The 16442-nt window shown below is 48.0% G+C and overlaps 1 protein-coding gene across 2 annotated transcripts in view; it reads left to right on the forward strand.

Annotated features, from left to right (window-relative positions):
- Positions 1–16442, forward strand: part of Slco3a1 (solute carrier organic anion transporter family member 3A1) — a 279076-nt gene that overhangs the window by 191672 nt on the left and 70962 nt on the right. For both annotated transcript variants that reach the window (XM_041650131.1, XM_041650139.1), the window contains exon 3: positions 6208–6306. In XM_041650131.1, coding sequence (XP_041506065.1) covers positions 6208–6306 — 99 coding nt within the window. The remainder of the gene's footprint in view (positions 1–6207; positions 6307–16442) is intronic.

Below are 16442 nucleotides of genomic sequence, written 5' to 3' on the forward strand. Positions count from 1 at the left end.
CTCCATACACGGGCCACGGCTCGCACACACGAGCGCTTGTGCACACCCACGTTCCCACAGCCACTTTGTACACACACAAGTGTAATCATGATATGAACAAATCCCCGTCTCTCCATCCTAGCTCCAGCGTTGCCTGTCTCTCTTCTGGTTTTGTTTTGCCACCTTGGATCTGGATGCACAGACTTAGACTCTTCTGTGCTCTTTAAGGTTCATTGTAATACTGTGTCTGGTTGGCAGCGGCCACCCTGTGAGTGACCCATGTTCTTTGCCACACAGACACTCCAGGATGTAGCGGCTGCAGGGTGTCTGAGTGGACAGTGTATTCTCAGGCGAGGGGTCTCACAGAGGGATGGTGCGAGCATTATTGGGTGTACCTCCTAGTACCCATGGAAATATTTCCTGAGAGAGAGAACCACCCGTCGGAAGGCGGATTTATCTTCAGCTGTTTTTACTAGCAAAGTTTGGCCAAAGTGATTAATTTGCATTCCTTTAATACGTCACAGACAGAGTAACTTCACACACTATTGTTATATTGTACTTTTGGAGATCTCAAGTCCATAAGGGGACATGTGGAGCTAAAAACAAGATGACCTGACTAAAATCCTTTCTGGAGAACAGTTTTTTTCTGGTCCGTCATCAATTCCTACCCTGACTCTTCTGTACCCTCCACATCTGAAGGGCCTTTACAGTTACTTTCAGACATGTGGGCATATGTGTATCATACTACATACAGAATAATATATAGTAATATGTGGTAATCTAGTATCTGGTGTTATTTTATGATGGCCACACTGGGTGTTATTTTATGATGGCCCAGCACTTGGGAGGCAGAGGCAGGTGAATATCTGAGTTTGAGGCCAGCCTGGTCTACAGAGAGAGTAACAGGGCTGTTACACAGAGAAGCTGTGTCTTGAAAAATTAAACAAAGTAAATGAAGAAAGAAGGAAGGGAGGGAGGAAGAAAGAAAAGAAAAGAAAAGAGGAAGGAAGGAAGGAAGGAAGGAAGGAAGGAAAGAAGGCAGGCAGGCAGGCTGGTTGCCTGATTAGGGCTGGAGAGTTCTTAGCAGTTAATATCTCTCACAAGCATGATGGCCGGAGTTCTAATCCCCAGCAGCAGGCAGCCCACCTATAATCTCGGCACTCAATGATCAGAGATAGGGAATCCTTATAGCGCCGTGGCTAGCTAGACTAGCTGAACCACTGAACTCTAAGTTCAAGAAGAGATCCATCTCTGTAAAGTGGAGAACATTCAAGAAAAACATCAACTTCTGGTGTTCACCAGCATCTGCACACACACACATACACACACGCACGCACGCGCACGCACGCGCGCACACACACGTAACAACAGTTAATTTTTAAAAAGAGGACATGAATTTGAAAGAAATTAAGGAAGGGTACACAGGAAGGCTAGGAGGGAGGAAAGGGAGGGGGAGATGATGTAACTATATTAATCTATCAATCTGTTATGCTGAAAACAAAAAGAAAGGGTTGGAAATCATAGGGAAAGTGGTGTGCGCCCATGCTGGGACCATGGGTCTGAGAAGCTGGCTCCGCCATGAGGAGTTTTGTTGCTCTCGAAGAGAACCGAGTTTGGTTCCAAACATCCAGGATGGATGGTGACTCACATCCACTTGTAACTCCAGTTCCAGGTTATCTGACGCCCTCTTCTGACCTACTCAGGCATTTTCATGCATGTGGTACACATGCATACACTTAGCCACAATCACATATGCATAAAATAATAAATGAAACTGCTTTCAAAAAGTTATTCTAGGATAGAGTAACAGAAGAGATATCTTGATGCACTTTGGGGTTAGTGAGAAATCCGGTGTCAGGAACTCACAAAGATGACCCCAAGACTCCTAGCAGTGGTGGAGAGGGTTTCTTAACTGGCCATCTACTGTAAGCAGATTGGCAACTTCCCTAACTGCCATCAGACATACTCTATCCAGCGACTTACGGAAGCAGAGGCAGAGATCCTCAGACAAGCAGTATGCTGAGCTCTTAGAATCTTGCTGAAGAAAGGGAGGAGGGATTGTATCAGCCAAGTGGGTCATGATAGGGAAACCCATAGAGACAGCTGAGCTGAGCTCATGGGAGCTCACGGACACTGGATCAACAGTCAGGGAGCCTGCATGGGACCAACTTACGCCCTCTGCTTGTGTGTGACAGTCATGTAACTTGGTCTCTTAGTAAGGCTTCTAACACTGAGAGTAGGACCTCTCGCTGGTGCTTAGCTGACTTTTGGTAACCTGTTTCCCATGCTGGATTACCTGGCCCCGCCTTGATGTAAGGAGAGGAGCTCGGTCCTGCCTCAACTTGATGTGTCATGCTTTCTGCAAGCCCGTGGGAGGCTGTCCTTTTCTGTATGGAGATGAAGGAGTGGATGGGAAGTGGGGTGGTAGATGGAAAAGGGGAGGGGAGAGGAGGGAGGGGGAACTGGTTGGTATGTAAAATAAATGAAAAAATTAAATAGAGGGGGAGAGAGAGAAAGAAAAGAAAAAAGAAAGGAAAGAAAGAGAGAGAGAGAGAGAGAGAAAGAAAGAGAGAAAGAAAGAGAAAAGAAAGAAGAGTTATTCTACAGTATCCTGTGAGTTCATGGAGGGGGGCTCACGGTCTCTCAGCATCCAGTTTGGCAACTGCAGATGTACAGTAATTTTAAGGAGGTCTCAGCTTCGCCACCAGCATCTCCTGCTCCCTGCTGAGGCCCTGTTTCCTCTTTCCGGGCATATCACCACTAGAAAGCAAGGGTAGCATCCACTGTCCTTGGCAGGTAACATCAGAGAAGCAAGTGAGCTCTGGTGAGGATAGGAAATAGCAGATATGGGGTTTCAGTCCAGGCTCTCCAGTCCTCACCAGGATGGTCCCCTCAGCAGACTGGCCAGTTCCGACTTCTGGCCCTCTGCGTGTGATGGATTGAGTTACACACTGCAGACGCAGGAAGGAGCGTTTGAGAATGCATCTATGTACGAACTTGCTCTTTGAATCACTGAAGAGACTGCAGGGGGCTGGAGGTGTGAAGTGGTTTGGGTTAGAGGGGCAGTAGAGGGAAAACCACTCTGGCTTCCTGGTTTCCTGGCTTCCCCTTCTCTGGCTCTTTGACAGCTTGCCCTTCCTAGGGTGTAGAAACCCCAGGCAGACAGCAGAGGGCACTCTTGAGTCACAAATTTAAAAGAACAACAACAGAAACATTTCCTCTGGACCAGGACCTGTCTCACGCAGGGATATTACAGCCAGGTAACATTTTGAGGTAGTTTTGATAAGTTAAAAAATAAAAAATTAAAAAACCCAAAAAACTAACAAACAAACTAAACTAAACCACAGCTTGACGAAAAGAGAGCTGGCACAACAAATTCACAAATAACTCTGTGAGGTCTTCAGCTTTCCCTAAGGACCCAGGGCCTTGACCCAAGGCAGCTCCATCTGAGTTCTCGGGCCTCCTGATGTGAGTGGACCCTTTCCACATCCTATTATTGGGCTGTCCAAAAGAAAAAAAACCTTTCAAAACCAACTTACTGTAGGTTTGCTATGGTTTCTCTCTGCGGAGGAGCAACTTGGCCCCCAGAGACTCAGCTAGGGCTATACACAGTGATGGAGCACTAGCTTGTAATTCACTGGGCCCTGGGGTCCATCCCTGCAGCAATGCCACACGGTGTGTGTGTGTGTGTGTGTGTGTGTGTGTGTGTGTGTGCGCGCGCGCGCCTTTCTCACACGCATGCACACGTGTGCACACACACCAATCTTTGTTAGGCTCTCATCATCTGTCTGCAATGTGACAAAGCAGGATGGCACTCTGGTCCTATGAATACTGTTCCTTTCCAAAGTTAACATGTTCTGTCTTTTGAACCTTCCCCTTCAGTAAGAATAGCTGTGGGATTTGGAGTCAGTGGCTGTTCTTAGAGTGTTGTGAAACAGATTGGTTTCTTTCCAGCACCCCATTCTTATGATACAGAACGTTATTTTCATTGTGTCCATCTAACTGTCTACAGGACAAAATTAAGTGATTGCTCCTATTTGTAAAGACCTAGTTTCCTTCCCAAACACTTAGAAACATGTAAACTTCTGGAGTTTTCTTCTGAGTCCCTCCAGTAAGTCAGTGAGCTCTATGAAGACCAGGACTCCTAACTGTCTGAAGTTTTGTACTGAGTGTCCAAGCCTGAGCTTGGTGCTCGGCTCATAGAAGGAGCTTGTGTGTTAGCCGGTGCACATTGCTGTGACAAAATACCGGGAGAAACAACTGAGCCAACAAAGGATTTATTTCGGCTCATGTTTTCAGAGGTCTCAGTCCATGGTCACTCGGTTCTATTGATTTTAGGCCTTTGGTGAAGCAGATTGCCATGCGGAAGAGCACGGCAGGGCAGAGCCGCTGGCTTCATGGTGAGCAGGAGGCGGAGTGATAAAATATACCTATAACACACACACACACACACACACACACACACACACACACAGTGAGCCATGTACTCTGAGCCCAGCTCTGACGGAGCCAATCAGTAGACATATGTGTCCTCCCGTGAGCTTAGGTTCCCATCATGACACCGATTCCCAGGTAGACCCACTGGTACCCGCCGTTCTAGATCAACCACTTGGGCATAAGTTTCTGGCTGTCCCTATCAGATGACTGTCTTTGTCGAGAGGGATTGCAACTTCCCTCTTCATCCTCACGGCTCGGGGATTATCAGTGCTCAGAAAATCCCTCGGAAGACTGGAAGTCAGTTAAGCTGTTACAGCCTGTGTGTTTCAGTTCAGGCTCGGTGTTTTTCCAAGAGTCATGCAAAAGCCCTGTGTAAAACTTACGTGCTATAGTCTCCAGGTAACTCCATACACAGCCAAGGCCTGCCATCTTCTCAGGTTCCCAGACAGGCTTGAGTCCCGAACTACCGTTGCCAGTGATTCCACCGTGGGGGGGGGGGGGGGTCAAAACTGGATTATCCAGGGTCTAGACACTTCTTCTCAATCCGCACCCTTGTGTGGATTTTCATAGTTAATATATTTAGAGATAATATTTGGTTGCATTTGAAAACAATTTGTGGATTGGGTTTTTCTCACATCCCAAGAGTTCTTGAATTTGGGTGAGTGCCTAGATTAACAAAAGAAGAGAGGAAGAAGGGGAGGGAGGGAGAGAGGAAGGGGGAGGGAAGGAAGAAGTGTCTATAGCTAAAGTGAATGTAAAAACAGTTGCAAAAATCTTTTTGTGGTGTGTGGTGTGTGTGTGTGTGTGTGTGTGTGTGTGTGTGTGTGGAGTGTATGTGCACATAGGGAGGGGGTGTGTGTGCATATGTGCAGGTGCCTGTGCACATGTTTGTATGTGCAATTGGAAACTAGAGGCTGGCATCAGGCTGGCATCAGGTAACAGGTATCTTCCCTGGTGTCTCTACAGCTTTTTTTTTTTTTTTTTGAACCACAGTGTCACCCTGAACCTAGATCTTACCCATTAGGCTAGGCTGGGTGACTAATGAGCTCCATGGATCTTTATGTCCCCACCTTCCTAGTATTGGGATTACAGACTGGCTGCCACAGTTGGCTTATATGTTAGTTCTACAGATCCACATTAGGTTCGTATATTTATGCTGGGGGCGCTTTGCCAACCGAGCCATCTCTTCAGCTCACCTCCCCTGTAGATTTCTTCATGGTAGAAAAACTACTTAATGACAGATTTGGATTCTTTTAGTATTTCTCATTGGTGTGGCACCAAGTCCCCTAAAGGTAAGAGAAATGGGGGTATCTGACTACCTTGCTAGAGCAACCAGTCAAATTCCTGGAGAGGGGCTGGAGGGATGGCTCCGTGGTTAACAGTGCTTGCTTCTCTTGCAGAGAAAAGATTCGGGTTTGTTCCCAGCATGCATATCAGGTGGCTCACAACCACCTCTGACTTTAGCTCCAGAGGATATAATGCCCTCTGCTAGCCTCTGAGGCCACAGCACAATATGCATAGATCCATGCTTATACATGATGTAAAACAATAATAAATCTAAAACAGAATCCTGTGGGCTTCTAGCATGATACGCAGTATTTTCATGGAGTCCTCAAAGATGGAAATTCACTAATTATCCCCTCTGTGGTGTTTGGACTAAGTCCTTGTATTGTCATTTGTAATAACTGGTTATCTTACCTGGCCAATGTAAGATAATCTCTTGGGTCTTTGATGATCTCACTCCTCGAAAGGCTTCTGTGTTTTAACCTAACCTTTCATTTCTTCTTGCAGGAATCCTGTTCACGATGTTGGTATTTGGACCAGCCTGTGGATTTATTCTGGGCTCTTTCTGTACCAAAATCTATGTGGATGCCGTCTTCATTGACACAAGTAAGAAATACAAGATCGGAATTGCTAAGCGCCCCTGCAACCATCCCCGCTCTCACGAAGGCATTGTTAGCCTACGGGGTTCTAACACTCCACATACACTAAGCAATATTCTTGTGCTGCTCAGCTTTCTGTTACTGTGACATATACGCCTGAGACAATCAAGGGAAAACAAAGAAGGGCCTGCGCTGGCTCCTGGTTTCAGAGTCTGTCTGGTTGGCATGTTGTTTGGGGGTCTCTGGGTAACATACCACTTGATGAGGAACATAAAGTAGAACAGAGCTGTTTAACACATGGTGGCTATGAAGGGAAAAGAAAGGAGGAAGCCAGAGTCCCCATATCCTCTTCAAAGTCTTGCTACAACAACCTAACTTTTGCCACAAGGCCCCATCTCCCAAATACACGCACGCACACACACGCGCTCGCGCGCACGCATGCACACACTTGCGCACATACATGCATGCACTACACAGATGTATGCAAAATAAAACCATCTTGGGAAAAACTTGGTACGTTCTTAATAGGAAGAGGACATATGTTTGTCAGGTGCACTGGGCTTCCCTCCGGTGATTCTGAGATTAAATTCAATGGCTGTCGGGGTAAATGATATCTTTTTTAGTTACATGTGTGATTGCTGAGATCAAGCATGGGATGGTTAGTCTCGGGTGTGAACTTGACACACCTGGGAAGAGGGCACCTCCATTGAGAAATTGCCTCCATTAGATGGAGACGTGACTGTGGGGCGTTTTCTTGATGGCCATCTGATATAGGAGGGCTCAGCCCACTGTGGGGAGGGTGGTATCATCCCTAGGTAGGTGGATCAGGGCTTTATAAGAAAGATAACTGGGTGTGGGCCTAGGCGTGAGCCAATAAGTAGCATTCCACGGTATCGGCTTCAGCTCCTGCTTCCAGGTTTCTGCCTTGAGTTCCTAGCCTGACTAGTGAAAAAATAAAAAAATAAAATAGAATAAAGCGCTTGATCTCAGCAACAGCAAAGCAAAGTGGATCGCTTGACAGCATCTTGGGAGGGGAAAACTTTATTTTGGTTTATAACTCTGAGCATCCACCGTGATGGGGAAGACAAGGCGGCAGAAGCCTGAGGCTGCTGGCCAGGGTGCAGCCATCGTCAGGAAGTGGAGAGCAGTGAACTATAGTGTTCAGCTTTTTGTGGTCTTCTGCTGTCTTGGAAGTAGGGTTTTGTATCGGGAATTTCATGCATGCATACAATGTCTGCCTGAATCAAATCCACACGCCCCCATTCTCGTTCTCTTGTTTATTCGTTCTCTTTCTTCTAGCTCCTCCCACATCCACCACTTCCCCTCCTCACTCCCTGTGCATGCTCTGTCTCCCCTTGAGCCCACTGAGTCCACTTAATGCTGCCAGTAAGTGCATGAGTGTGGGACCACCTACTGGAGGATGGGTAACCTCGCAGGGTCGACATACCTGATGAAAACGTCCCCCATCTCCAGGGCCACCCTTGGCTGCCTGTGGCTTCTCAGCTAAGAGCAGGACTTCATGGGCAAACCCTAGTCCATGCTGAGATTTTGTTTCCCTTGATCGTGTGTGTGTGTGTGTGTGTGTGTGTGTTGTGTAGTCCGTGCTGAGATTTTGTTTCCCTTGATCGTGTGTGTGTGTGTGTGTGTGTGTGTGTGTGTGTGTTGTGTAGTCCATGCTGAGATTTTGTTTCCCTTGATCGTGTGTGTGTGTGTGTGTGTGTGTGTGTGTGTGTGTTGTGTAGTCCATGCTGAGATTTTGTTTCCCTTGATCGTGTGTGTGTGTGTGTGTGTGTGTGTTGTGTATGCAATCACAGCCACTGAGTTCATGTGGATAGCAGCCTTGTCGTGCCTATCAAATAATGTTTCACCCCTTGAGATCTCCCCAAAGCCCCTTTCCAGGTTTTCAGACTTCTATGGGTCCTCTAGTTTAAACACACATATCCAAGCTTTCCAATCTGGAACCCACACAGGAGAGAAAGACGTAACAGTTGTCTTATTGGACTTGGGTTACATCACTCACAAGGATTATTTCCAGCTCTGTCTGATGTGGGCCATCTACCTGTGTTTCATTGTTCTTTACAGCCAAATAACCGTGAATAGGTATCCCGTTGCCAGTAGCCATTCCGTCTTGAAAGTTCTTGAAATGTGTTACTGTTTCTTACCACTAGAGGGCAGAAACGCATCACAAATTCATCCTTTTCAATTCCTGCCAGAAACCCAAGCATAGGATTGTTGCTGTTGCCGCAGGGATGGATCTTACCACCTCAATTAACCCAGTCTAGATAATGCACCTCTGTTAACCCAGTCTAGAGAATATCTCGCAGGCGTTCCCAGAGGCCTGTCTCCCAGGTCCATCCCATTAGGTTAGCAGTAGGGATTGGCCATCGTGACTGTGTTGTTGGTGATAGCCTCAAATTCAAGTGACTAGGTATACTAAAAATTAATTTTGTAGATAACCTGTCCAGAACAGATTGGGGTTGAGAAGGATCCACTCACCTTGGTCTCTCTGTACCCAAGCCCACAGTCTTTATCCTGATCCCAGTGTGTAGAGTTTCAGGCATGTATCCACTGGTCCTTAAAGCCCGTGGTGAAGAGTGATGGCCCTGTCCTGTCCCTGTCGTTACCAAAGCACATCTGTAACAATGATGCTGCATGAGTCCCAGACTCATGCTGGGTCTGGGACTTGGGAGCAGCTTCGGGGGGATGTGACCAAGTCCCAACCTAGGCTGCAGTCCCCTTAACGACCAAAAGAGAGAGGATCCAACTCTGAGCCCATCCAGGGTTGGCCACACTGACTCTCGGTCCTCTCTTCAGGACTTTGTCACCAGTCCTCCTATAGAGAAGATGAGAGAGAGTCCCCAAGAGAAGGAGCCACCATATTTTGTAAGCTAGTCTGCTGGATGACTTCGTGGTATGTCTCCAGCTCTCTTTGCTAGGAAACAGCCAGTCACAGGGGCCCACAGAAGCAGGGTTCCTATACAAGAATATGAATTCAGGTGGAGGCAGAAATTTGGGGGACTGTCTCTATTAGGGCCTCTATTGCTGTGAAGAGACATCACGACCATGGCAGTGCTTACAAAGGAAAACATTTAACTGGGGCTGGCTTGCAGTTCGGAGCTTTGGTCCATTGCCATCATGGTGGGAAGCATGGCGGCATGCAGGAGACACGGTGCTGGAGAGACAGCTGAGAGTTCTACATCTGGATCAGCAAGAAGAGAGAGTGAGCCATGAGGCCTGGCTTGAGCTTCTGAGACCTCAAAGCCCAGCCCCTCGTGACACACCTCCTTCGACGAAACCACACCTACTCCAGCAAGGCCACACTTCCCAAGAGTACCATTCCCTAGGTCCTCTAGGGACCAGCTGATTCACACCCATACAGGGGTGACACCCCAGATACCCCGATGCTTGTATTCTCAAATATCACGGCCGGTATCTGAAAGACAGCACAGGATTTCTGGATCCTTCCGTCAGTCATATAGCCACATCTCCTTTCTCTCTCTGCAGGAGCCGGGTGAGAGGCTGTTGTAGCTGCTTCTTGGGCTGATCTGTTCTCGGGATCAATAAGAACTCTCAGTCCCTGGGTCCCCAATCCATCATCTCTTGACAGTGCTAAATTTACTAATTCACCCCCAAAGAAATAATGTGGTCCTCAATCCAATCAAACCGCACTGTGGCTCACTCGATTAATCCCACTGATATATTTACTTGTCGCTAATGATGTTAGCAATTTTCAAGGAGAAAATAAAATCAGATACAGCTGCCTTTATTTATTCTTGTCAAGCACTAGGCCTGTTTCAGGAAGGGATTAGACGCTTCTGTTTCCCAGCAGCCTGACCCTTAGAAGCTCGCTCCTAGAGAGTCAGGTTGGACTGGTAAGGGACATACTAGCTGAAGTGTCAGCTGCTGCCATCTCATCCAGACAGAAAAGCTGGCTTCCACCGGTGTCCCAAAGGCAGCAAAATCCAGGGGCGGCAAGAGCCTTGGAGAGGAACAAGCTACCTTGAGAATATGGAGGGTAATGTATTTTGTACTGGGCATATCAGCAGTGACCCATCAAACCAAGGTAGTAGGAACGGCCAGAAGGTCTGAGCTAGAAAGAACCTTGGGCAGCTTTCTGTTTCAGAGTTTTCACTATATTGATGAGGAACCCGAGTCTCAGACTGAGGAGGGAAGGAACTCTGCCAGGGGAGGCATATCTGTTTAAAACCCAAGTCTCCTGAGCCACTTGGGAGATCTCTCCCATTCATGATCCTCTCTCCCCCACACTCCATGAAAGAGCCTACTCTCTTGGTGCCCGGAGACCCTTATTGTTCTCATCATCTCTGCTTGCTTCCCTAAGCCCTTCGAGAAGTAAAGCAGTCTCCTCCACACTTTTAGGCTCGTTGACATTGATGCCTCCCATCCGTACCTCAGATGGACACTTTTCATTGCTGTCTGGGCATCTTACTAGTGGCAGCCTGCCCATACTATTGCTAAGAAAGGATGCCTGAAGGACGATGCTGATTCTCACCACGAGAGGGCAGAAGAACATCCCTAATTCTTTCAGGGAGTCAGCCTGGAAAATCTCCTTTCCAAGCAACTTTTATTGTTTTTGATCTGGTGGCAGAACCTTATCACGTTTGGGTGCATTTTGGCTGCATTTTGAGGCAGGAATTCTTTGTTCTTTAATCTCCCCCCTCCCCCCGCCGTCGCCACCATCTTGTCCACTTCCTGAAATAGCTCTCCTTTAGGGCTGCCCACCACACGGGCATGTTGAATTCCACATGCATGTCTGTATACATAGGCACGCATGCATCTCTGAAACCTGGGATTGGGAAGAGGGCAGGGAAGGCAATGGCTGGCCTAGAGTTTCTGTGCTGGTGGCAAAGGCACCCGTGGAAGACCCGTGCTGTGGGGCAGCTGGAGGAAAAAAAAAATGCCCTCTCCCCTGGCCCGGCAGTGACTAAGGGGGCAACTTGCAAGGAGAAAGGTGGACCACGCTGGGAGTCAGTGTCACTGCGGGGGCAGGGGAGCAGGTAGCCTGTAGGAATGAGCAGGCAGTCCTGGAGAAGATCCTCTAGAGGGGCTGGGCATAGGCAGCTTGCCCAGAGGTTCATCTGGCCTGGCTTAGGCACAGGACTCAGTGGCTGCTGCCTCTCATCTATGTTTGATCCTGTTTGGCTCTGTTCGTCCCTCTTAAGGTGAATAGATTCCTCCTGTGAACGCTGGGGGGACATGATGAGACTTTCAGAATTTCAATTTTTTTAGACTATCTTAATAAAGCTAAAATTCAAGGAGAACAGAACCTTGAAAGAAAGGACTTGGTTTGGGGGTTTATCCCAATTGTTGAATCAACCAGTCGTGTGGGTTTATTACAAGATTAGGAAGAGCATGGTTAAACAGTTATAGGTGCATGTGTGCTGTCTCATTCTGAACTTGGGAGTGTAGCTTCTATTTGATGAGGTGTTGTGTATAATGGTCAAGATTCCAGACCCCCCTCGGGCAGTGGTGGCGCATGCCTTTAATGCCAGAACTTGGGGAGCAGAGGCAGGCAGATCTCTGAGTTTGAGGCCAGCCTGATCTACAGAGTTAGATTCCAGACCCCTGTGAATCTAGCTCACACTTGTACTGGCTAGTGTTGACAGAGGTTTCTGTCCCACCCAATCCCGCAGCCATTCGGTCCCAAAGAAACACACAGAGGTCTACATTAATTATAAACTGGTTGGCCTATTAGCTCAGGCTTCCTATTAACTCTTACATCTTACTTTAACCCATAATTCTTGTCTGTTAGTCACATGGCTTGGTACCTTTTATCAGTGAGGCATCCTCATCTTGCTTCCTCTGTGTCTGGGAGATGGCTGCAGACTGAAACTTTCCTCTTCCCAGAATTCTCCTGTTCTCATTGCCCACCTCTACTTCCTGCCTGGTTGCCCCGCCTATACTTCCTGCCTGGCTAGTGGCCAGTCAGCATTTTATTAAAACAATACAAGACCATTGTCCCATAGCAGGCTAGCTTTGTGTGTCAACTTGACACAAACTAGAGTCATCAGAGGATGGAGCCTCGGTTGAGGAAAGGCCTTGACGAGATCCAACTGTAAGGCATTTTCTCATTTAGTAATCAGTGGGAGAGGACCCAGCCCATGGTGGGTGGTACCATCCCTGGGCTGCTGGTCCAGGGTGCTATAAGAAGGTGGGTTGAGCAAGCCAAGGGAAGCAAGCCAGTAATCAGCACCCCTATGGCCTCTGCATCAGCTCCTGCCTCCAGGATCCTGCCCTGCTTGAGTTCTTGTCCTTACTTCCTTCAGTGATGATCGGCAATGCTGAAGTGTAAGCCAGATAAACCTTTTCCTTCCCAACTTGCTCTTTGGTTATGGTGTTTTATAGTAGCAATAGAAACCAAGACACCACTCCCTTGAGCTCTGTGATCCTAGGTCAGCCAAGAGAACCATGCAGAGTGCCCAGACAGTGTCTGGCATATGGGAAGCATGCCATAAAGGTTAGATATAGTGGGGTGTCTGAGAGGTCCTCTAGCAGTCTGAAGTTATTGGGGGATCCAGCGTGCTTTCATCCCTGACTTCCAAGGTTTCCTCACAGCCTAGTAATTGTCTCCCTAAAACCTGAACTGAACCAGAAGGCTGCCCCTCCCATCCACAGAAACCTCCCCCTGGTGGTTCTAACCTCACCCACCCTCCTATAAACCCTTATTGGAAATCACCTTGGCAGCTCCATGGCATCCGAAGCTACCACAAGATGACATGGTCTGTGTGCCTGTGGGAAAAGGTCACCAGCTCTGATGCCAGACCCCTTCCCATTGGACCTGTTAGCTGGATGGCTGGGATCTGGAATGTTCCACACCCTCCCTGCCTCCACTTTCTAATTAGGTTTGCAACTTAACGATACTCTTGGAAGTCCCAAATCCCATAGAAAGAGTCTGATAACGAAGGTTAAGGAAATAGACACATGATCCTAAAAATGCCCTGAGAGCCATAATGGCCCTCGCACACCAGAATGGCCCAAGAGAAAGAAGCAACTGTCCCCAATTTGCTTTGGCCCACTCTTCTCACAGTCTCATGGGTAGACCTGTTAATGAGTTGTGTGCTGGTTTCTTCCTGTTCCTCCCATTTTTCTTTCTTTTTTAACCTTGGAAATGGGGACAAAGCCCTGATAGGCCCCTTATAGTCACTTACTCTTTGCAGGGGTGGCAAACTGATATTAGTGGCTTGCTCACTTTGTTCAACAGAGCTAGAAAGCAATAAAGGCGACCCAGATGTCAAAGTGAAGCACTTAGAGAAGTGGATCTTGGGGCTGGAGAAAGGGCTTTCTCCATGAGCGTGAGGACTTGGGTTTGAATCCCTAGCACCCACGTGAACAAGCAGAGCATGGCTATGCAAGTCCAGAGCTGCAGGACTGGAGGGCAGTGGAGGGCAGAAACACAGGTCTCCAGAGCATGCTAGCCAGCCAACCTAGCCAACGTGGTGAGCTTCCGGGTCAGTGAGAGGCCCCATCTCAAAGCAAGAAATAATAAAAACCAACAGAGGAAGACACCCGGGCATCCTGTTCCACAGGGGCACACAGACCCACACTCATGTGCCCATGCAGAAGAACACACATGCACACATAACATACAATACACACAAACACACAGAGACACACAAATAAAAAAAAATGGGTTTTCTAAAGAGGGAGACTGTATGCATGTCCAAGACATTTGCAAAGAGAGTCCCCAGCTGTGTCCCGTCTCGTTATGGATGTGTACCATCTCGTGATGGATGTGTCCCTTCCAGGCACAGCTAGCAGATAGTGTTGTGGTTTCAGCCTCTTCCAGAACTTTGCACTTCTGATTGATAGAACCACCCTGAGAATGAGATCCTATGTCTTCCCAGCTCCTAGAGGAACCAAATGTGGGCGAGTGGCAGTAGAGTACTTTCCCTGTGTACAGTGCTTCTCCTGGTATGGCCCTCAGCCTGAGGCATTGCCCCCACTCTGTTCTGATGCACAGCTCTCCTCATCCCCGTGTCTTCTTTCATGGGTGTATTAATGTCTCTGAGCAAATGAGATGGATTGGTGCTTTTCAGTTTGTCCTGGACATCTTGCAAACAGCCACCTTCAAACAACAGGCTGAAAACAAGCTTTAAAGTCAATACGGAACTAGAACTGGAAAGAGAAATAAACTCAGTTCCTCCCTGAAAAAGTACTTTGGGTGTCCGCAGCCTCCCCAGGACTGCTGTCAGTAGAGAGGGGTGGCTACTTCCCAAGCCATTTGTAGGAGTCAGGATAGGCTAGGTCATGCTACAGTAACAACTATGTCCCCAAATCTGTGCATTAGGATGGTGTAAGTTTACATCCTGTTCCCTCAAGTATCCAAAGCAGGTCAATGGAGACATTTCGTTCACTGTGGCTTGTTCATATATTCCTCTTGGGAAGAAGAAACGTGGGAAGCACACACATCACATACACAGGCACACACAGAAGCGATGCCTGTTCCCCCTGCTCACGTTTTCCTCTGTACAACTCTAGCGTGTGGCCACGCTTCACCAAGCCAGGGACATATACTCTTCCAGAAGAAGAGCTGGTCAGAACCCAGACCTTAATGACATCTGCCATTTGGTTCTTTGTCAACACAAAGAACCCCATCTCACTATCAGCTATTCAAGAACAGTGTCTCCTGAGCTTTGACAATTGCTACGCATGTAGAGAGGGTTTTTGTTGTTGTTTTTGTTTTGTTTTGTTTTGTTTTGTTGACTATTAAGTAGCCAGAATTCCTCATGAAAATATTTGAGGAATTTGAGGGATAGTTCAGCTATTAAAACCCACATGTCTAAGGACATGGGTTCAAACCCAGATCCACATAAAAAAAAAGCCAGGTATTGTGGTGCATGCTGTGACCCCAGGACTGGAGAGGTAGGGACAAAAGAACACCCCTGGGGCTTGCTGGCCAGTAGGCAAATTAGTGAGCCGCAGGCCAATGAGAGATTCTGACTCATGAAACAGAGTGGCTTGCTCCGGAAGAATAATAGCCATAGCCGAGGTTGGCCTCCTCCACAACAGCCACATTGATGCATTCAAACTGGAGGCTCCCTTAGGCACACATGCATTTAGACGTGCACTAAGTTTTGGGGTAGACACTGGCAGAGGAGTTTCTGAGACAGGTTCAAGCTTGAGCTGTCTTCTGTAAGTCAGGTAGAGAGTCACTCCTTCGGCCTCTGCCGTGCACACTCGGAAGCCAAGTGGAGTCCCATCAGTGTGCTGTCTCTCTCCTGCCATAGTATGGTTCACGGGTCACTGACATGGAGAAGCGTGAGCTCTCCCCAGAAAGCCAACAGTGGTTTGTGAATCCTGCCTTCCTCCACACTTTCACATGAGGCCCCTTCTAGCCTGACCCAGAGGGCAGGTGTGCCATTCTCAAGCAGTCAGCTCTCTATACATGCACGCCCAAAGGGAAGAAGGGGACACAGACAGCTCACATAGCCAGTGCCAAGCCATCCTCCCGGGATGTTTTTCACACATCCAAAAAAGAATCACTGATTTCCCGTGACTTTCTGCAGGGCACTAATTTTGTTCCCCTCCAGCAACTGCTAGGGTTTCTCTGTCTTGCTCTCCTCTGGAGCCTGTAGACAGCGGCAGCAGCGGCTCCCTTCCCCTTTGTTTTCTTCCCTTGCCTGGCAGCAGGTGAAGAAACACGGTAAGTGACAAGCAGGGAAAACAGCCCTATTCAGCCACCCCAGGTGATTGTACTTCCTTTTCTCCTCCCTCATTTGCATGAAGCTGCTTCCAGGATCACCTTGAGATTTCCCGGGCCCTGGCATTCTGTTTAAAAATAAAACCCATACATGGAAAAGCCCATTCATATACGTAGGGGGGAAAAGAAAAAGAGCTGCCATATCCGAAGAGCGCATGTGTGCCAAGGGATGCTTGCTTGTTACCTTTTATCCTTACAACCACTCTAGCGGTGGCATCTTTATTTCACAAATGATGAAAAGGCTCGGGGGTTGCTAGTGAGCTGCAGAGCCAGGATTCAACGCCGCCACCCCAGCCCTCTACAGCTAAGCTCTCTCCTCTCCAACACGTGGCTATGCAAAAGCAACTGGTCCATCGTAGCACGCACGGGGAGGGCCACTGAGCATCAGTCAGGGTAGAGAATATCAGTATCCCAAAGCCAGTTTG

The sequence above is a fragment of the Microtus oregoni genome, unplaced genomic scaffold (genome assembly GCF_018167655.1).
Source record: "Microtus oregoni isolate MIOR12 unplaced genomic scaffold, Mior012 000000F_ref0000247, whole genome shotgun sequence".
Taxonomy (NCBI): domain Eukaryota; kingdom Metazoa; phylum Chordata; class Mammalia; order Rodentia; family Cricetidae; genus Microtus; species Microtus oregoni.